This window comes from Lactuca virosa, chromosome 1 (assembly GCF_052849685.1).
Source record: "Lactuca virosa cultivar CGN04683 chromosome 1, Lactuca_virosa_CGN04683_v6, whole genome shotgun sequence".
Lineage (NCBI taxonomy): Eukaryota > Viridiplantae > Streptophyta > Magnoliopsida > Asterales > Asteraceae > Lactuca > Lactuca virosa.
In genome coordinates this window covers 243,448,721-243,471,078 of record NC_136426.1, presented here as the reverse complement: position 1 = coordinate 243,471,078, position 22,358 = coordinate 243,448,721, and the positions used below count along the sequence as shown (strand labels likewise).

General features: G+C 35.6%; 1 protein-coding gene across 2 annotated transcripts; it reads left to right on the top strand.

Moving 5' to 3' along the window:
• Nucleotides 1-1,649: 1,649 nt before the first annotated feature.
• LOC145165669 (putative LRR receptor-like serine/threonine-protein kinase RFK1) lies at nt 1,650-14,112 on the top strand. 2 transcript variants are annotated; one of them, XM_079084472.1, is made up of 24 exons: nt 1,650-2,012; nt 2,570-2,742; nt 3,352-3,423; nt 3,509-3,577; nt 3,970-4,041; nt 4,241-4,312; nt 4,398-4,469; nt 5,252-5,323; nt 5,412-5,483; nt 5,791-5,862; nt 6,397-6,468; nt 6,982-7,050; nt 7,280-7,345; nt 7,480-7,542; nt 7,633-7,674; nt 8,423-8,466; nt 8,882-9,267; nt 10,147-10,339; nt 10,522-10,668; nt 10,792-10,910; nt 11,286-11,496; nt 12,334-12,571; nt 12,650-12,800; nt 13,578-14,112. In XM_079084472.1, the coding sequence occupies exons 2-24, from the start codon at nt 2,624-2,626 to the stop codon at nt 13,956-13,958; spliced, it is 2,874 nt and encodes a 957-aa protein (XP_078940598.1). In that variant the 5' UTR covers nt 1,650-2,012; nt 2,570-2,623; the 3' UTR covers nt 13,959-14,112. The 2 variants fall into 2 exon arrangements, with proteins under 2 accessions (XP_078940598.1, XP_078940591.1); XM_079084465.1 differs by having other exon boundaries at nt 2,570-2,750.
• Nucleotides 14,113-22,358: the final 8,246 nt, after the last annotated feature.

Below are 22,358 nucleotides of genomic sequence, written 5' to 3'. Positions count from 1 at the left end.
GTTTTTATGATTAGCTTTTAATTAGCTTTTATTATGTTTAATAAGTGTGGCTTTTGAGTTTGTAACCTCTGGTTGTTTTTGGCTTTAAATAGTCATTTGATTCATCATTTGAAATAATCAAAAAATTCAGAAAACCCTTTGTATTCATTCGAATTATTGCCATAATTCACATTTTATCATCTTTTGGACATGCTCCTTGAGTTGATCGAATTTAAACTAATAGGTCTTAGTTTGTTTTCAGATTTACAAGCTATAGGTCTAGTTTGTTTATCAAATCTATCCTTATTTTTTTTGTCTCAAACATTATTTAGAAAACCCAAAATATCTAGTTAATCAATATATGCTGCTAAACAAATTCAAAATTCTACCCAATCCTGAATAAAACAACCCATATTTGCATCACCTGGAGCTCTCCAAACTCCAAGGAATACAAGCAAAAGGGACCAAATGAGCTTAAATTCTAGATTTAGAAGCCAAACATGATAAAGATTCAAACTTGAATACTTACAAAACACCAAGAGATGACAAAGAAGCTTATACTCTCTGGATCTAGCCTCTAGTGCACCAAATCAACTTGCTTCTTCTTCAACTTCACATGAAAAAGCACCAAAAACACTTGAAAAGAAGAGAGGAGGCTAGGGTTTGAGCTATATGATTTATGAGAGATGGAGGCTGGATGAACGAGGAAACCCTAGAAGTTAGAGCCTATAAATAGGGTCCAAAACCCGAGAGCTTGGGTTTTAAGCTGTTGTGGCCATGCGTCGCGACCCACTAATGGTCACATCACGACTAAAATAGTTGGCACGCGCTGCAGACCTGCGAAGCCAACCAAAACCCACATTCATAATCTATTAATATAAATAAATAACATATCGGGAAACATGCATTACACTCTCAATCGATACTGATGAACTGAGAAGAGAGGTTGCTCCATATAAACAAATTTTCGATTTCTACACTATCTTCCACATTATTTAACACCTAATCCAACAACTAACAGAGCTAAACTTAGAAAGTTAACTCTTTTAGTCCCTCTTCATCTATTTCATGAATAAAATGGTCCAAGAGTTAATTAAATGAGTCAACCATTTGGTTAAAGGCATTTTCATTATTTTGAAACATTTAGCCCTTAACCTTCAAACGGTGAAATTTTACCTTATCCTTTCCAACTACTATTTGAGCTATTACTATGATTCATTTTTATAACTAAAATCCTTCTATCTTATTTGTTTATTATTTTTTAATTTACGCAAAAAATTTAGCCCAAAAACTAGATGTTAAGTGTTTATATTTTATATACAGATAGTGTAACCTATCTACATGGCTATAGAGAAGAAATGACTAAGTAAAAAGTCACCTCTCTATTATAGAGGTTGACATTATCGATCACATTTCAGATTTATGGGATGTTTTTAGGCGTAAAAACTTAAATTTTTTTCCCAAAACAATAAATATAATAATGATAAGAAAAAATACTAATAATAAAAGTAACAAACATATTTAATGTTTAAAAGTGGACGTAAAAAAGATACCAAGGATTGTTTAAGACCAAATCCAATAATTTAAATTTTCTAATTTAAAAGATACCTTTTCTTCTTTGACGTGCTTTGGTTTATCTAAACATTTTTGGCATGTTATGGTTTACGCCAATGATCCCAAGCAACAACAGACAGTAACACAATGGCTTTTACACTGTCGTCATTCGTCAAGCAGCAGGACTATTTTAATCGTCGAATACCCACCAAAGCTTTGAATGACAGCCACTTGCAGAAGACCCGTGCCGAACTAAAACGAATGCTATTGTTATTCAAACTTGTAGGCCTAAATCAGGAGCACTCGCACTCTTTGTTGACTCCTTTGTCTTCGTATCTACAATGAATTAGAGTTGGATACGCTTACGCATCACACGAAAGAGAAGATGGTGACGAGGAAAACAGCGTTCATGTTTCTTCTAGCACTGAAATTCATCCTGTTCATTAGACTCGCAGACTCTGTGGTTCCACAGGACGAAGGTAGATCAGATTTTGGAAGAATTTTCTTATAACTTTATTCAATCGGCACTGAAATGAAATGATTGTTACGATAATGATGATCCGTATGTGTATTTTTGCTAGTGATTTTATCTAACTAGTCTAAATCATCAAATGTGTTTCAATTCCCATGCTGACTACTCCAAAAAATGAGTGGATTCATCATTGATTTTGACCTAAAATCCTATTGAGCTTGATCCATGTAAATTTTCCGGTCTCACATGAGTTGTGACTTTTGAGGCTCTTAGTAAGCTGTCGGTAGTGGGTTGTTGATATATTATCACAACAGTTAGTTTTAGGTAGAATTTTCAAAATATAATGTCCTACATAAGAAAATATTAAAAGCACAATGCTATGATTAGCTAGATAGATTCTCAAAGTACCACAACCGAAAAAGAAAAACATTTAAAATTACAACCCCATAACAGAAATAAACAAAAGTAGAATGTTATAATTCACAAATAAATGGAAGTACATTGTTAATTCATGCATTTTAGCCATCTCCGAATGACCTTTTTTTACAAATTATTCTCCTTCAGTGGAAGCTCTTGAAGAAATTATGATTTTAATGGGTGCAACAAATTGGAGGTTGAATGGTAACTCTTGTCAACTTGAAGCAATATCTGAAATGCCAAAACCCCACCCTGAAGCCGATGCCAAGGTCCAATGTGACATTGACTGCAACAATGATAACTCCACTGATTGTCATGTTGTAAGCTTGTAATGTTCTTGTCTTATTTTTTCTTCATTTCAATTATATTACAATAGTGTGTTTTTTTAGCTTGAAACACGAACAATGTTCTACCATAGTTTTAGAATAGGGTTAAATGCAAGAAATAGTAACCTACTTTTATTTATTTGTTTAATACTTTAATATAGTATCCTACTTTCATTTCTTCTTATTACAATGTTGTATTTTGAAAATTTTATCCAATTTTAACAATCTCATCTAAATATAAATCAAAATTCACTGCTATAATTTGATATATGTTTCAAAGAATAATGCCCTAGTAAGAAACAATTCCTTTTTCTTATTAGGGCATTATAAATTGAAAAATCTAGAAGTATAGGAGTGAAAATTTCGTTGTATTTGGAAGACATTGCTACAATTAGGTAGATATTTCAAAGTAGGATGCTATAAATAATAAACAAATCAATAAAGGTGCATTGCTATTTCTTGCATTTAACTGTAAGTTAAAAGAGAATTATTTCCTTTTTGACTGTTAGTAATAATCTAATAATAATATATCTACCACAACCGCCTCTTTCTTGTTTGTCGTTTTGGTTCTCAAAGATGCTTTGGATATTCCATTTAATGCAGCGTACATAAGTTTTATAGTCTTAATGGTGTTCTTCCACGTGAACTTGTAAAGCTTCCTTATCTTCAAACTATGTAAGTGAATTTTAGATTAAGTGGTATGACTATTTCAATATGATTTGACATGTAGTGAAACTAATATATTGTGCTTCCTTTGTAGTGATTTTGCTTACAATTACCTTGGTGGCAAGATTCCATCTGAATTGGGCTCAACGCGGTTGCAATCAATGTGAAATTTTACATAATTTTTTTTTTTGGCCTCATTTGCTACACATGACATAACATAACCATTTGTTTTGTGTGTGGCGTGCATTGGACTGTGACTATCACTGACTGTTACTGTTACTGTTACTGTTACTGTTACCGTTACTGTTACTGTTACCGTGACTATTGATTACTGATGCAATAAGACAAAAGTTTCAATTTTGTGTCCCACCAAAAAAAGTGGAAAAAGCTGAGAGATGGACTTGTTCTCAATGATAAGAGAAGATTTCTAGGGCTATTTTTAATGATAAGGACGAGGAGGGCATTTAAGTCTTTTTCATAAATGAGAGATTGAGAGTCACTGCCCCCACCTTGTTCCGATCTTTTCATAGGTTTTGACCGCAGTTTCTGATGCAGATCTCTTCTTGGAAACCGCTTATCCGGGGAAATACCAGGGGAACTCGGGAATATTACAACTTTGACATATTTGTATGTCTTATTTAATTATTCATTAAATTTCTTTTTTGGTGTTGCTTCTTTTCTCATTCTACATTCAAGTTCCATAGATCATTTCATTGTAATATACCAATAAATGACAGTGTGTTTCCATTTTGACCTTATGGAAAACATTTGCTTAGTATTGCTATGTATACTTATATTGTAACTACTGATTTTAATTTTTAACCAGGAACCTTGAAGCAAACAACTTTTCTGGGACTATTCCTTCTGATCTTGGGAAATTGATTAATTTACAAGCATTGTAAGACTTATTTCCTCCCATTTTCTTTGTTCTTCAACTAATCTACTATTTGTTTAATATGTTTTTTTTATGATAATAATTTCAGGATCTTGTCCTCAAACCGGTTGACAGGGATGTTGCCAACTTCCTTTGCTGAATTGAGAAGCTTAACAGATTTGTAAAAACTTTTATCCTGTGTATTTAAAATCAAATCTATTGATCTTTTTACCAATCAAACGAGTATATTTTCAAGGGCTAAAAGCAAGAAATAGCAACATATTTTCATTTCTTTGTGTATTGCAGGATTGTACTTTCAATTTTTTTTCTTACTAAGGCATTATATAGCTTGAAAGTCTACCAACTTATAGCATCATACACTCAACTTTTTTCTTATTATAACAAGGAAATTTGCTTTGTATTTAGATGGCATTGCTATAATTAGGAATATATTTCAAAGTGCATTGCTGTGATAGAAAGAAATGAAAATAGGATGCTATGATATACAAATCAATAACATTGCTTTTTCTTGCATTCTAACACTATTGTCAATAGGCTTATACACAAATCAATTTTCACTGCTATAATTGGGTTGGATTTTTCAAAATTTAATGTCCTAATAAGAAAATTTGGAAGTACAATGCTATAAATGGTAGATTTTTCAAAGTACAATTTGTTAATAAGAAAAAAAACTAAAAGTACCAGATTATAATAGCAAGAAATGAAATTAGGATGCTAATACACAAATAATTGAAAGCACATTGCTATTTCTTTTATTTAGCTCTTTTATATATGTGCAGCTTTTGTATCAACTTATAAAATTTACATCAATTTAAAGATGAGAAGTCGTCTGTTTCACGTAAAATTTACATCAATTTGTTTTTGGAAAGGTGGGGTTAGTTTTGTTTTCACAATTATTTTGAAGGTTTCATTTTAACTGAGAAAAAATTTCTTATATTACAGTAGGATAAGTGACAACAACTTCAGTGGATCGATACCTAATTTCATACAGAATTTGAGGCAACTCAGTAAACTGTAAGATCAATTTCCATTGATAATTCACAATGTATATTGAGATTTAATATTAATTTCCATTAACCTTTTCCGTGTATTTGTTTCAAAGAGAAATGATTGGGACTGGGCTTCAGGGACCAATTCCTTCAAACATATCCCTTCTTCATAATTTAAGTGATGTGTAAGTGTAAATACTAAATACTAAATACTGCTGTTATATGCTTTTGAATAACATTCTGGTGATTTCTATTTATGACATTTGTACTTTGAAAATCTCCCCAATCATAGCATTGCAAATTGCTTTGTTTTTCAAAGTATGATGTAATAAGAAGAAATGAAATCAAGATTCTATAATAAACAAATAAATGAAAGTGTGTTGCTATTTCTTGTATTTAACCATTCTAGATATGATTTTTTTTTTTTTTAAATTTTTTTGGTGTTATGGGACGTGACTATGACATGTGCTATTTTTTTTTTTTTTTTTGCAGGAGGATATCTGAAATAAGTGGACCAACTCAGAGATTCCCTCCTTTAGATAATGCTATCGGTTTACTAACAGTGTATGTAATGTTTCTGGTGTATAATTGCCATAATTTTATCTAGGATTTTTTTTATTCATTGATATTGTGAGGTACTCAGCTCAATTTATATACAATACAAGACAACTTATAATTACAATATATCTTAAACTCCTCAAGTTAGAGCACAACTGGTAATCATGCATAACTTGTTCTAACAAAATATAGGTTAAATACAAAAAATGGCAACATACTTTCATTTATTTGTTTGTTTTGAAATTTTTACATAGTTATAGCTTTGTACTTGGAAAATTTTAGTCAATTATAGAAGTGAAAATTGCTTTTTAGATGGATATATGATTTGGTAGATTTTTCAAAGTATAATGAACAAATAAATGATATTATCTTCTATTTCTGGCATTTAATACTAAGCAAGGAAACTAAATGAAGCTAAACAAGGAGACTGAATCAAGATATAAATCAAATTAATTGACAACTTATAATTACAATATATGCAACACTTAACTTACGGTTATTACTATTTGATTTACAATTTCTTTTTTTCTTGGAGTTCAGTGTGTTGAGAGGATGCAACATTTCTGGAGAGATACCTGCTTATATTTGGCAAAGAAGAGATCTTCAATTATTGTAAGTAGCACATCACATTCACATGTGATAATTCTATCCATTTGTATTATTGTATAGTACTCAGATTATGAGGTGTGTGTCTGGAGTGTGTATTACTAACATTTTGTTGGAATATAATGTGTAATTGGGTAGCTTTATTATTCTCTCTATTTTTAAAAAGAGTTAAATGCAATAACAGAAAAAGTACTTTCATAAATTTGGTTATTATATCATTGCAATGTCATCCTAATACAAAGCATTTGCCATTGCTGTAATTTGGTATATTTTTCAAAGTATAATTTCTTAATAAGAAAAAGTTGGAAGTACACTGCTATAAGTGGCTAGATTATATTTATAAAAAAATGGAAGTTGAAAAACAATAAACAAATAAATGAAAGTACATTGCTATTTCTTGCATTTTGCCCGTTTGAAAATGAGATGGCATGTACTATAATTTTGTCCATTTTGCTTCTAATTTTTGAAGTCAATATATGTATATATTCATTTGTATCCTTTTTGTTGTGAACTTAACAGGGATGTAAGCTTTAACAAGTTAGTAGGGGAAATATCGAATGACATTGTTGGTAGGAGCTTGCGTTATGTGTAAGTATAACCAAGTCAATTTTTGAGGATGTTTTGAACTTTGTCCTTTTATGTATACAACTATACATGTACATACATGCATGCATCCATATGTATCTGCAAAAGGGTTATTCAGTTATTCCCATAATGTGATATGTGTTCTTGTGGTTTGTCTGTTAGTATTTTGTATGCTCTTAACATTTGGTCTGTTTCATGATTGATAACCATGTGATGGATGCGGTGTGAATAGGTTTTTGACAGGCAACATGCTAAGTGGAGCTATACCCAACACACTCTTGATTGAAGGAGCTACCATGTATGTCTTTTTCATGGATGTTATACCATTCTCATGCATATGGCTCATAAGAGGAAAAACAATGTTGATATACACATATATATGAATACATCACCAAATTAGCTCATAACGTGTTTTATTTTCACATTGATTAGTGACTTGTCCTACAACAATTTCACATGGCAAGGGCCAGATCGACCCACATGCCAACCAAACATGTGAGAGTTAGTTTTATATTTTTCCTTCTGTATACCATTTTTTGCTTTTCTCAAGTTTCTAATGCCGATCCATCTGTGTCTTTGTTTCAGGAATCTATACATCAATTTGTTTAAGAGTTCGGGGAACACATTGTAAGTCTATCCGTATTGTGTTAAATGCAAGAAATAGCAACTGACTTTCTTTATTTGTGTATTATAGCATCTGACTTTCATTTCTTTCTATTACAACGATGTGCTTTCATTTTTTTTTCTTATTAAAGCATTTTACTTTGAAAAATCTACCCAATTATAATATTATACTTTCAGTTATCATCTTATTAAGACCTATACATTGAAAATTCTATCTAATTGTAGAAGTGAACTTGCTTTATATTCGGATGAAATTTGCTATAACTGGGTAATTGGGTAGCATTTTCAAATTACAATTTTTTAATAGGGAGACATGAAAGTAGGGTGCTATTGTAAACAAATGTGCTTTAAGTTTTTTTTTTCTTATTAGGGCATTATACTTCTAGTTATTTATCCAATTATAGCACTGAGATTTGATTTGGATTTGAATGTCATTGCTATAATTGGGTAGTCTTTCAGATTACAATGTTATAATAGGAAGTAATGAAAGTATGATGCTATAATAATCAAATCAATGATAGTTCGTTGCTATTTCTTGCATTTTAACAAAATAAATATATAAAACCCACTAGAAAGTATAAAAATATCCACTTGTAGTTTGTGTAGACGAAAGTCGATAAATATATGAAACTATAATTCTAAGGCAAGTCTAATCTATTTCCGATTATGTGCATTGTGAGAATATTATTTGAAAAGTCATGTTTTTATGCAACATTTATGTTTATCTCTCTTACATTTACATCATTAATAGACAGGATATACTGCCATGCATAAGGGATGCCACATGTCCTAGATGTAAGTGCTTTCTATTTGAGCCTAAATCTTTAAAGTCTTTCTTTTTTATGCACCATTCATGTTTATCTCTATATTGATATTAATGATAGAGATGAATGCCATAAAAGGAAGTGTACTTTCATTTATATGTGTATTGTAGCATTCTAATTTCCTTTCTTTCTATTACAACATGCTACTTTCACCTTTTTCTTATGAAAGCATTGCACTTTTAAAATCTCCCCGTTTATAGCATTACACTTTTGATTTTTTTTTTATCAAGACAATATACTTTGAAAAATCTACCCAATTATAGCAGTGAAAATTTGTAATATGAAGACTTAAAAGTAGTATACTACAACTACAAGAAACAAGTCGATGAAAGTATGTTGCTATTTCTTACATTTAACCCTTAATGATAATATTTCATTTATGACAGATGGATGTTCCTTACACGTTAATAGTGGAGGAGATGATGTAAGGGTAAAAGAAAATGGTGTGGATGTTGTTTTTGAAGGAGATGCATCCTTTGATGGTGGTGCTGGAAGTTTTCATAGAACCAGTAATAATTGGGGACTTAGTAGCTCCGGAGACTTTCTTGATGACAATATTCAAACAAACCGTTATGTAGAATCTTTGCAAAATTCAACAAATTTAGCTTCCATTTACACAACTGCACGCCTCTCTCCACTCTCACTTACTTATATCAGCTATTGTTTGGAAAATGGTGATTATATTGTTGATCTTCACTTTGCGGAAATACAATATACGAATGATAGTACGTATAGAAGCCTTGGCAGACGGGTGTTCGATATCTATATTCAGGTGATAATCGGATAAATGCATGAAATAGCAATGTGCTTTCATTATTTATGGCTTGCTTACATCATTCTACTTTGACAAAATTGCAAAAATGGTCCCTGTGGTTTGTCATTTTATGTTGATAAGGTTTGTTTGTGGAACAAGTCCCTGGAGTTAACCACCGTTTGTTTGTGTCTATTAAACCCCTCACGTGCACTGCACACGAGGGCATAATTGTCTTTTCACAAGAAGAACAATTTCAAACTGAACGTTGGGGAAGGTCTGCATTTATTAGTTCGACAATTGCAAAAAAGGTCCCTTGTGTAAAAAGACAATTATGCCCTCGTGTGCAACGCACGCGAGGGGTTTAACAAACACAAACAAACGGTGGTTAACTCCAGGGACCTGTTCCACAAACAAACCTATCAAAAAGGACCAAATATCCAACTTTCCAAAGGTTTGGACCTTATCCACATAAAAATGACAAACCACAGGGACCACTTTTGCAATTTGGTCTTCTACTTTCATTATTTTCCTTATTGAAGCATTGTAAACTCTACCTGGTTATAGCATTGTACTTCCAATTTTTTTTCTTATTAGGACATTATACTTTGAAATATACATCCAATTATAGCACCGAAATTTGCTTTGTATTGGGATGAAATTGCTATAATTGGATAGATTTTTCGAATACAATTTATAATAGGAAGAAATGAAAGTAGGATGTTGTGATAAACAAGTCAATAAAAGTAGGTTTCTTTTTCTCGCATTTAACCAATTAATTGACATGCATGTCACACTTGGTTATTATATATATATATATATATATATATATATATATATATATATATATATATATATATATATATATAGAATTGGTAGCTGAATTTGTATGTGATTCAGGGACAAGTTGTGAAGAAGGACTTTAATATAGAAGATGTGGTTGGAATACAAATGCCACTTGTTCTACCCTTCAATGCAAGTGTGACAAATAACATCTTAGAGATACGCTTTTATTGGGCTGGTAAAGGGACAACACGTTTTCCCAAAAGAGGACGTTATGGGCCCCTTGTATCAGCTATCTCTGTTAACCCATGTGAGTAAATCCTATCTGTTTAATGAAAGCATTTTGGAAACCAGTTTCTTACAGACTACTGAACATTTACAATAAATGAAATGTTATTCATTGTGAAGCAATTTATAATAGACTTTTGCATTGTTGATATTCTTGTGTGATTTATTACTTTTGTGTTTATTAGTGAACTTTTTTGTGTGCAGATTCTAAAATTTGTTCAATTCCTGGGAAGAAGACAGAAAAAATTAAGTATGTTGGTTTTGCAATTGCGGGGCTGTGTCTTGTGTTGATAATCTTGGCTGTTTTGTGGTGGAAAAGGTCTCCAAAAGAAAGAAAAAGGAATTATAAAGGTGTGAATTGATTTACTTTGTTCTTTATATTGGATAGAATTGGAATGTCCTGTGTAACAATAACAGTAATATAAATGCTATCTTTGTTTATGTAAATGATCCATTGCATACTCTCTTAAGCAGATTTTGAAGGGGTGGAGTTGAAAACAGTATCGTTCTCTTATAAACAACTAAACACTGCTACAAACAACTTCAATGCTTCACACAAAATTGGAGAAGGGGGATTCGGACCTGTTTTCAAGGCAATAATCTTTCAAAACACCGTGGATTTGTGGTGTTATTTATCATCGTGTATTACAGTTTTTGTCCAAAAAAGAATCGTTTTACATTTTCAATCCTTATTTCACTGTTTGTTTAACCTTTTTGTACCTGACTTTAACGCCATTTAAAAAAGATTATTGCGTCCATGTAAAATGACCATTTTGCCCTCACTTTCGTCCTATCTTTAGAAAATTGGTCCAAATGGTTATTTTACATGGACGTAACATAACACCTATTTTTAAACGGATTTGAAGTCGGGGGAATTTTTTTTAAAGATTCAGTGATATAGGGATGAAAAATCCCCAAAAAAATGATATAACACAGGGACTAAAACTGTAATTTACTCTATGATGCAGGGTACGTTACGTGATGGCACTGTAGTTGCTGTAAAACAACTTTCCTCTCGTTCAAAGCAAGGAAATCGTGAGTTTTTAACAGAAATTGGTGTGATATCGTGCTTACAACACCCAAATCTTGTGAAGCTTTATGGATGCTGTGTTGAAGAAGATCAATTGTTGCTAGTATACGAGTATCTGGAAAACAATAGCCTTGCAAATGCTCTATTTGGTGAGTCTTTTATCTTAGAATAACCATATTGTCTGTTTAGAATGAACAGTTTTCCCATTACCTGGTTTTCATTTTCATATAATGACAAAATACAGAAAAGCAAAACGTTCTTTTATCATCTTATGGTTTTAGCCACTTGTTTCTTTTTGACTTAATGGACTTAATGCATAAAATACTTAATGGGTTCAGGTATACCCTCCAATTATGAAACTTATAGTAATGGTCCTAAAAGTAACAAATATTACAATATTATAATGGTAAGAGAGAACCAATCCACTTTCACTCCTTATCATAATGGTTCTAAACACTTGTATGCAATTAATTTTTCTATCTTGCTCAACCAGTTAGTAAATTTCAAAATTTAGCAGATACTTTTGTCATCATATTGTATTGTTTGTGAAATCAATCATCTTGGAAAATCCAACTTTTACGTATTATAAGATAATTGTGTGCATTTTGACATATGATAGATGTTATAGAATGGGTATGATAATGTTTCAAAACGATTGGAAAGCTACAAAGGAGGGTTATTTATCAAAAAAAAAAGTCTAACATGTGTGATGAAATTGCTAATCTACTATAACACATATTTGGATTTAATCATATTATTTGAACTTATTTAATAAAAAAAGTCTGAATCCATGGATACACATGGATGTGCCAATTTTTCACGGGTGTTAGATGCACCTTTTAGGTAACCCAAACTTTTGCAGGTATTTGTGTAACTTAAATTTAAAGTAACATTAATCAATGGTAACATCACTTTTTATTGCTTTATTCTTGCTCCCAATTTTGATTGCTTTATTTGCTATTACTCAAGATGTTACATATCTTCAGGTTCGAGTAAAAGTAGTTTAATGTTGGATTGGGCAACAAGGTTTAAGATTTGTGTTGGAATTGCTAGAGGTTTAGCTTTTCTTCATGAAGAATCGAGGCTAAAAATTGTTCATAGGGACATCAAAGCTACTAATGTCCTTCTTGATAAAGATCTTAATCCAAAAATATCAGACTTTGGATTGGCTAGGCTAGATGAGGATGAACATACTCATGTCAGCACACGAGTAGCTGGAACAATGTAATTCTTTCTCTTCCTTAAAGATGGCTTAAATGCAAAACAAAACATGGTTCTTGAATCTTGAATTTTTTTTTGCAGAGGATACATGGCACCAGAATACGCACTTTGGGGTCACTTGAGTGACAAGGCGGATGTATACAGCTTTGGAGTTGTGGCTTTGGAAATTGTGAGTGGAAAGAACAACAATAAATACATACCAAACAACGATAGTGTTTGTCTTCTAGAATGGGTACTATTCCATAACCCTACCTATCTTCACTTTTTGGTTTTGGAAAATCGCAATAATTTTGGTTTTCGGGATCTTAAATGAAACTTACTACTTTTCCTTTTTTGGACAATTTTCATAAATGCAAGAAATAGCATCCTACTGTTATTTATTTGTTTGTTATAGCATCCTACTTTTATCTATTTCTATTACAACATTATACTTTAAAATAGTTGTATAGTTATAGGCAATGTCATCAAAAATATACAAAACAATTTTTACGGTTATAATTGAGTTGATTTTTCCAAGTACAATTCCTAATAAGAAAAAGACTGAAAGTATAATATGCTATAATTGGATAGATTTTCAAAGTAGGTCTTAATAAGAAAAGAAAAAAGGAAAGTAGAGTGTTGTAATAAACAAATAAATGAAGGTACACTGCTATTTCTTGCATTTAGCCCTCTAAGTCAAAATTACCCATTTTGGCCATTATCATTATAAGCAGAATTATTGGATTGGTTTAAGTCCACATGATTCCTTTTGTTTTTTTCTTTCTTGACAAGTGTCTAAAATCATATATAACATTTTCATGGAACAAATAAAGTTATTTATGAACATTTAGCATGATCATTAACTTGTGTTGAAAGTAAGCAATTCCTATCAATTCAAAGTTGCAATGCTTTAAACCATTTCTGTTTGACAAGAGTGGTGGGGTATGAACTCTTTCAGAATCATAATCAACCTTCCAAACAAGCCTCTTAAAAACAAATAAAAATTATATGAAGATTATTGATATTGCAGGCTTATCGTTTGCAATCTAGTAAAAAGTACGATGAACTATTCGATGAGAGGTTGGAATTTAAAATCAACAAAGAAGAAGCAGAAAATGTGGTGAAAGTGGCGTTATTGTGCACAAGTGGATCTCCATCAATAAGGCCAACAATGTCTGAGGTAGTGAGCATGCTTGAAGGCATAACATGTATCCCAGAAATAACCCCGGAAGTAGGTCGCTATTTTGAAGATTTGAGATTCCAAACAATGAGGGATGGAAATCAGGTTGGACACACAGGAAGTAGCATCAACACTCAATATTCGGCTACTGTTAAGAGCGATACACGTTTTTTGACTACATCTTCAAATGATCGTTTTGAAGTGGTATCTGTTGACACAAGATCATTCTAAAAGTTAATTTGATCTTGTCATCGTGTTTTTTGATTTGTAGCAACATGTAAAGGTATAGTTGCTCCGTTGTATAACTTATGAATATGAATTATGAGCTTTGTATGTGTCAATTGTGTATAAATAACATTATGTCATGGTTTTAGTCTTTTTGAAAGTTATTTGGCCACTTATTTGTTTTAATTTGAAATGCTGCAAATACTATTAGAATGACAACTTCTTAAATCTTAAAGGACTTGCTACGACTTCACGGAGCCGACGAGTGCCTTTGACTTGTATTGGACCGGATATAAATAGATATACATTGTTATTTTTATTTTAAGAGAAAATGCAAATATAGATGTACATTTTCAAAGTTTTTGGTCATTTTAGGAGGTTTTCCTTGTGGATTTGGTCCCTGTTAAAACAAAATGACTAATTCATTTTTTAGTTACTCCTTTTATAATGTTTTTCATTTAATTTTATTTATTTAACATGTAAAATAGAAAACGACCCCACGCCATCCACCACCACCCTACTTCATTTTCTCCGTTTCTCCCCCTCCCGAACACACTCTCACAACCACAACCCCGTCTACACCGGTAAATCAAACATCACCACTACCACCGATGTGTAATTTCTATCGGTTTTAAATTTATAAATGTTATCACTTGAAGACTATTACACAAGTAGACAAATGTACCTCATTGTATCGTATTATAGTTAAGGAAAAAACGGGTTGTCGAAATCTTGAGGAACAGTAAAGCCAATAAGAAAACTTAATTAATGAAAAATCAATAAAAAAAGCAATTAAAATGGGAATTTGATTTTAAAACTGCTAGCAGTCAATATGCACAACGAATATAGAAAACAAAGATTAAAAAAAAAATACTTTCACTTAGATTCGATTCACCTAGCCATCATGATGGATTCATATAAAGTGCAATGGTTATTGATTAGAGTTCAATGATTCCTATATTGGTTAGATCTCTTGGTCTGATCACTAAGCCTATGGTATTAAGGAATTGAATTACAATGTTCATGTTAACTAGTCATCTCTAATTTAGTTATTAAGTTCATATTATGTAGGACTTAATCTGGTAATTGATCTCAATGGTCATGATAATTAAGTATATACTGTAACATCCCAATTTTCAAGTCCAAAAATTTCTTTTTAATTAACCGACTCATAAAAACATTCATAAGAAAATACTGTGAAAACACATCATCTCATAAAACAATGTATCATGTCTGAAAACCCAAGTCATAAAATAATAACATATCAGAGTACAATCCCACAAAACTTCATGCGGAAATCATGTGTGTGTGATGCGCTGCTACACTACCGGCTCCTTCCCCTTAGACGAAGAGGTACCTGAAACCAAAACTAAAACTGTAAGCACAAAGCTTAGTGAGTTTTCCCCATCATACCACATACCATACAATATCATCGGTATCTTTCAACCGGTAATCATCATCGGTATCTTTCAACCGGTAACTGTCATCGGTATCTTTCAACCGGTAACTGGGGACTATCCCACCCCCTACCACTAGCATACAACAACAAGATATAGCATACAGTCAGGCATATCCGGGTACTGACCTACCCTTCGGTCCTAAGGACCGCTGTCAGGGAAACTAATCCCTACTATACACGTAACATATCATACAGATAAAACTCATGACCAAAGCACGTAACCAGACCAAGATAATCATCACAAAGACAATCATCTTCTAAATACTCCTCTTTGGTGGGCCAGAATTGTGGCCTTAGACCCACCCCTACTGAAGGTAACTCACCTCGTACGAGAAACTGCTGATAAGCTGTGTGGGAAACCTCCGTCCGCTGCTGCTCCGGAAATCCTCCGGCTACAATCCCCACAAAACACTCAGTTAGAAACTGATATCTACTCTTAGGGTAAAATGACCATTTTACCCCTAACCAAGTCCAAGCCAAAGTCAACTTCCAGTTGACCCGACTCGCCGAGTTGGGTCGTCAACTCGTCGAGTCCCTTCCCTTTACTCGTCCTTATCCACGACTTGACTCGTCGAGTTTGGCAACGACTCGACGAGTTCCCCTTCTTCACAAACATCAATGGACCTTCATCCGACTCGCCGAGTCGGATGAACACTCGTCGAGTTCACCTTCAACTGATGAACAAGTCCTGACCTTGACTCGCCGAGTTGTATGAACAACTCGTCGAGTTCATCTTCAAACATAAGAAGATTGCCTTGGACTCGCCGAGTCTGTTCTAGTACTCGTCGAGTCCCATGAACTCCAGGTCTAAAAATAAGTCCAATGCGTTGGGTCACTCTTTCTGTCCTGCTACAACCCTTCTAACACCCAACTGAGTCCTTTTGACCCTCAACAGATATGGGACTCAAAGCCTTGGACTCGTCGAGTCCCAAGAACGGACTCGCCGAGTGGATAACATCCACACCCTAAATCCTCGATTTCTGATGTACAACACTTGACCAAATGATAGATCCAAGCCCCTAAGCTCGATCTAGCACGTAAAGTTACGAACTTTACGTGCATGCATGGGACTTTTGAGCCAAAAAGGCTCTAAAATGGCTCTAGTGTTGCATGGGGCCTTCCTTGGGTGCAAAAGCAACCCAAATCTGCCTTGTGACCCCTTTAAAGACCTGATTCCAAAGCCTCAACCCCCAACCATGTTTGCAATCATGGTTGGTTACCAAAAATGGCTTATAGAAGCCCTAAATCTCCCCAAAAAGGGATTTATCAAATGAAAGAGCAAGGTACATACTTTATACCTCTCAAGGACTGCAAATGATGAACCAAACTCGAATCCTTCACCTTCCTCTTGATCCTTCTATGCTCTTCCTTCTTCCTTGAGGTCAAAAACCACAAAAATCACTCAAAAGCCTTAGATCTTGCACCAAAACACTTAGGGTTTGCTATGGAGGGTTTCTGGGAGCATAAAGGGGCAATGGAGGCTGTATAAGGTTGTTTAAATAGGGTACAAACCCTCAGATTAGGGTTTTGTCCAGTCAGAGCCTACTCGTCGAGTCCGGGACCCGACTCGACGAGTCCATCACTTAAATCCCGTGCCTCATCCCGCTTCTACTCGGCGAGTTGGTCCTTCAACTCGCCGAGTCCAAGGCCAAAAATGCAAAATACTTAAATAAAAATACATACCAAGAACCAGGTGCTACAAATCTCCCCCACTTATTTTAGACTTCGTCCTCGAAGTCTGCTGCTCGATTCTGGAACAGCTTTGGGTAATGCTCCATATCTCATCCACCGGATCCCAAGTCCATTCCGAGCCCTTCCGATGCTGCCATTGCACCTTTACCAGCTCAACCCTCTTGTTCCTCAGATCCTTCGACTTCCGGTCAAGGATTGCTACATGTCGCTCAATGTAATTCAGGCTGTCATCGACCTGAATATCCTCTAAGGGTACTACTGCTGAGTCGTCCACCAGGCACTTCCGCAGCTGAGAGACGTGGAAAGTTCTGTGGATCTGACTGAGTTCGGCTGGCAGATCCAACCTATAAGCCACTTTGCCCACCCGTGTCACACCCCCAAACCAAGGATGGCGGAAACGTCCGGGGGTGGAGGACTTCATGTATAGTATCACAACAACGAGTATAATAGTGCTCAAAGTAAATACAACCATCATAAATATAATTGAAAAGATTACACCATAGTATATGTTTACATGTTTCAAAATCAATTACATTATGATGACAAAATAAACTGTTTGACGATTTAACGTCCCATCCTCAAAGTGCTGATGTTTTCCTGTTTCACTGATTTCCTGAGAATACAAGTAGTTTTGAAAAAAAAAGTGTCAACAATTAAGTTGGTGAGTTCATAAGAGTTTTGTTGGAGAAAGAAACCGTTTTCCTTGTAAAAGCGACAAAGTATGTTTCCAGAAAATCCAATATTTTCTTTATTAAGTGAAATGAATGCTTCTATGTTATGCGATAATGAACCCTAGAGGGAACCATAGATTCCTTCTATAATCGTCCAGTGTATGTAAGTTATATAAAATTTAAGTTAAATAAACCGTTGAATATAATGGGTCTGCCCTAGGTCCACAACCAAACAAGGAACAGGAGATGAGGCGGGCCCACCAATTCTAAGTCGATTGTGACTAGATTCTTATATAACTCTAGCATATACAGTTAACAATTATAGCTGAAGCCTAACAATTCTAGACGTAATGTAGTTTTAAAAACCAAAGATCGAGACTATGCTTATCATAATTCACCAAGTAGTGGTAGTGATAGTGATCATGAATTATGCATATTATAGTTTATCAAATAGTGGTAGTGGTAGTGAACATAAACTATACATATCATAATTCACCAAATAGTGGTAGTGATAGTGAACCTGAATTATGTATACTATAGTTTATCAAACGGTGGTAGTGGTAGTGAACCCAAACTATACCTATTATAGTTCTAGCATGTTTGTTTGTGATGGGTAAGGACCCTTTTCTATGTAAGTCGAATGTATAGCAAAATATAACTATGTGTTATCATGCCTTATCTTTGTACTAATGGTAATAATGGAGGGTTCTTACAATCCAGTGAGTATTTTCTGTTATATATATATACCACAACAAGAAACACATGTAAAATATGAAATCTCCAAATATTAACACTTTGCTCAACAAGTTACAAAGTGTGATGAAAGTTATAAGCTGTTATCTAGATTTTTACCTTTCTACACTATTTTAGAAAAATCCTAGAAAAATCATACGAAGTCAAAAACTAATTCCGTAAATTCTGAGAGTTCACAAAATGTGTCTAGTTTATTCATAATTTTTATTATGATTTTTAGAAGTCTTTTACTTGTGTTAAAATGTTCATATTCACAGACCGGTCCGAATTTGTTTCTGAAATGATAGGCAGTTTTGTAAAAATCACCATAAATCGTAGAAAAATCGTATGGAGATGTGAAAATAGTAATTTAAAGGTATGAACCTGAACTATTTGCACCTAATACAGTTTTGAAAACTAAAATGTTTAAGTTGACCAAAACAGTCCGTGAATGGAGTTGAACTTTTCTGATGAAGGCTGTTAAATGAGTTTAGTTGTTTTCTTGGTGTTTTAACTTGTATTCCCCCCCTTAAAACTTAAGAAAAACATGAAAAGATAGGGGTATGAACTCACCTTGAGTGATTTCAGTAGATGGATGATGGAGAAAAGAAGTGTTCAACTCAAGAACACTTGGGAGATGCTTGAAGATTTGAAGATCTAACAACAAATATGACTATATTTGTGTAAGCAATCTATGATTTGGATGAAGGATGTTAAATAATCATAAGGAGGATAATATCACTTACCAAAAGTGAAAGAAAACTTGATGATCAGCCCTTGAATCTCGAATTTGTGAGAGAGAGAAGTGAGAGAAAAAGTGTTTGTTCTTTGGAGGAAAAATGAGAGAAATGAGAGAAAGATGAGGAGAGATAATAGTTTTCAGCCCTTGACCAAGAGTATGGATGGTCAAATGGTGGGGAAAGTACTCTTGAATGACCAGATATGGTGGGGAGGGGTGTGGGCTGGTCATGGAGTGGGTGTGGGTGGTTGCTTGTGTCATAAACTAAAGTAAAGTCAACACTCCACCTCAAGATCTTACTTAATAGATTTTATTCTTAAGTAATAATTTCCCTAAAAATATGCTGAATTTATGAATATATGGGGTCTTATATGTCAAAATATAAGTTTGGGTGAAAATCCCTCGTTAAAATAATTAAAAACGGACTTAAAACGGAGTCGTGGTCGAAAACCGGGTGGAAAATGGCATATCCGAAGTCAGGAGGGTGATTCCGGTCTTAACAGCCTTAGGTCCGAAGTGGGGTTTGGCCGCTGAAGTGGATCCGAAGGGAAAACGGACTGCGGTCCGAGCAGGTACCGCAGGCGGCTCGCCAGGAGGAGTTCGGATGCGGCGTTCCAAGTCCGATGGCTGCGGTCCGATGGCTGCGGTCCGAGGGCTGCGGCTGGATGGTTGCGGCTCGGTGGCTGCGGCTTGATGGATGCGGCTACTCAAGGAGACTCCGGTCTGGGTTCTTGGGCTTCGGCTCAAGGAGGGTTTGGTCCTTATAGAGGGACTTCAGCCCTAAGAGGCTATTTTCCAAGGTATCGTCCCGTTTCGAAGGGTTTTTCACAAAGTCAAGTGTCGGGATGCCCCAAATGATTACGAAAAGATCAAAAGAGGTTTTGAGAGAGATTTGGGAGAGATTTGACATACTTTGAGAGATTTCACATACTTGGAGAGATTTGGGAGAGATTTCACACTCTTAGAGAGATTTCTCATACAGAGAGAGATTTGGGAGAGATTTCACATTCTTGGAGAGATTTGGGAGAGATTTCACACTCTTGGAGAGATTTCTCATACAGAGAGAGATTTGGGAGAGATTTCACATTCTTGGAGAGATTTCTCATACAGAGAGAGATTTGGGAGAGATTTCACATACTTGGAGAGATTCCTCCTACTTAGAGAGTTTTGGGAGAGTTAGAGTAGAAGAGATTGGGAGAGACTTCTTTTATGACCTTTTTGAGTGTTTGGCTCTATAATTCAAGGTTTGTAAACCTCGTTAAGTCTTGTTATGATTGTTATATGCCCCCGGGGGTTAAGGAATAATGTTTTATCGAGTAGTTTCGTCACTTGCCCTGATTAGGGTTTAGAGTTTCCGAACACGTGAAAACTCTAGGGTAAGAAACATAATGGAAACCCTAATATACAAGGGTTAGATGAGGTGACCGGTTTGACTTGTTGACTTTAGTTGACTTTGGCTTGGCCAAAAATTGACGGTTGTCACAACCCGGGCTATAACCCTGAAGGGTCCAATATACCTGGGACCCAACTTGCCCCGCTTCCTGAATCGGATGACGCCCTTCCATGGCGACACCTTCAGGAGAACCATATCCCCGACCTGAAACTCCAGGTCCGATCGGCGCTTGTCGGCATAACTTTTTTGCCGACTCTGAGCGGTCTGAAGCCTGCTCCGAACTTGCTGAATCCTCTCTGTCGTCTTGAGCACCACTTCGGTGCTCCCCATGACCCTCTGGCCAACCTCACCCCAACATATCGGGGTTCTGCACTTCCTCCCGTATAACATCTCGAAGGGAGGACGGTCAATACTCGCATGATAGCTATTATTATACGAGAACTCCGCCAATGGAAGATAGGTATCCCAGCTACCTCCGAAGTCCAAAACACATGCCCGCAGCATATCCTCTAATGTCTGGATGATCCGCTCGCTCTGGCCATCCGTCTGTGGGTGAAAGGCGGTGCTAAAATGTAGACGAGTACCCAACTCGTCATGAAACTTCTTCCAAAACCTGGAAGTAAACCGCACATCCCTGTCTGAAATCACCGATACTGGCACCCCGTGCCGCGCCACTACCTCCCTGATATAGATATCGGCCAACCTTTCGGCCAAAATACTTTCCTGAATCGGGATAAAATGGGCGCTCTTGGTCAATCGATCGACAATGACCCAAATCGAATCCACTCCCCGCGCGGTCCTAGGAAGCTTTGTGATAAAATCCATCGTAATGTCTTCCCATTTCCACAGCGGGATATCCAACGGCTGCATCTTGCCGTGTGGCCTCTGGTGCTCGGCCTTGACCTTCCTACAGGTCAAGCACCGCTCTACATACCATGCTACGTCCCGCTTCATGCAGGGCCACCAATAATCAGGACGAAGATCTCTTTACATCTTCGTCGCTCCGGGATGGATAGAAAATCTGGATTTGTGTGCCTCCTCCATCAGGATCTGGCGCACGCCTCCATGATAAGGGACCCACACTCTATGGTGAAGAGTCAATAACCCTCGGCTATCATAGTCGAAGGAGGAAACCTGCCCCACAATCCGCTCGCTCTTCCGATGTTCCTCCTTCATGGCCTCCTGCTGGGCCTCCCAAATCTGCTCCAACAGCGGAGTCACCACTGTCATCCTCAGACAGATATCCCTGACCGGCCCTGCCTTGCGGCTAAGCGCGTCGGCCACCACATTGGCCTTCCCCGGGTGGTAAAGGATCTCACAATCGTAATCATTCACCACGTCCAACCACCGACGTTGCCTCATGTTCAGATTTGGCTGGTCCATGAGATACCTCAGGCTCTTATGGTCCGTGTAGATGGTACAACGAACACCATAGAGGTAATGAAGCCAAATCTTGAGGGCGAACACCACAGCCCCCAGCTCCAAATCATGCGTCGGGTAGTTCGCCTCGTGAGGCTTCAGCTGCCTCGAAGCGTAAGCAATGACATGCCCTCTCTGCATCAATACTGTGCCCAAACCCGAGATGGACACATCACAGTACACGACGAAATCCTCCATGCCCTCTGGCAGGGCTAAGATTGGCGCCTCGCACAATCTCTGCCTCAATGTCTTGAATGCAGCCTGCTGCTCAGGCCCCCAACGAATGACCACAACTTTCCTC

What these genes read in the sequence shown, in the direction of transcription:
- LOC145165669 (XM_079084465.1), top strand. Translation starts at nt 1,919, where the DNA reads ATGGTGACGAGGAAAACAGCGTTCATGTTTCTTCTAGCACTGAAATTC. An exon ending in AGCTATCTCTGTTAACCCAT is followed by an intron (nt 10,340 to 10,521) that starts GTGAGTAAATCC and finishes TTTTGTGTGCAG; the next exon opens with ATTCTAAAATTTGTTCAATT. An exon ending in AAGAAAAAGGAATTATAAAG is followed by an intron (nt 10,669 to 10,791) that starts GTGTGAATTGAT and finishes TCTCTTAAGCAG; the next exon opens with ATTTTGAAGGGGTGGAGTTG.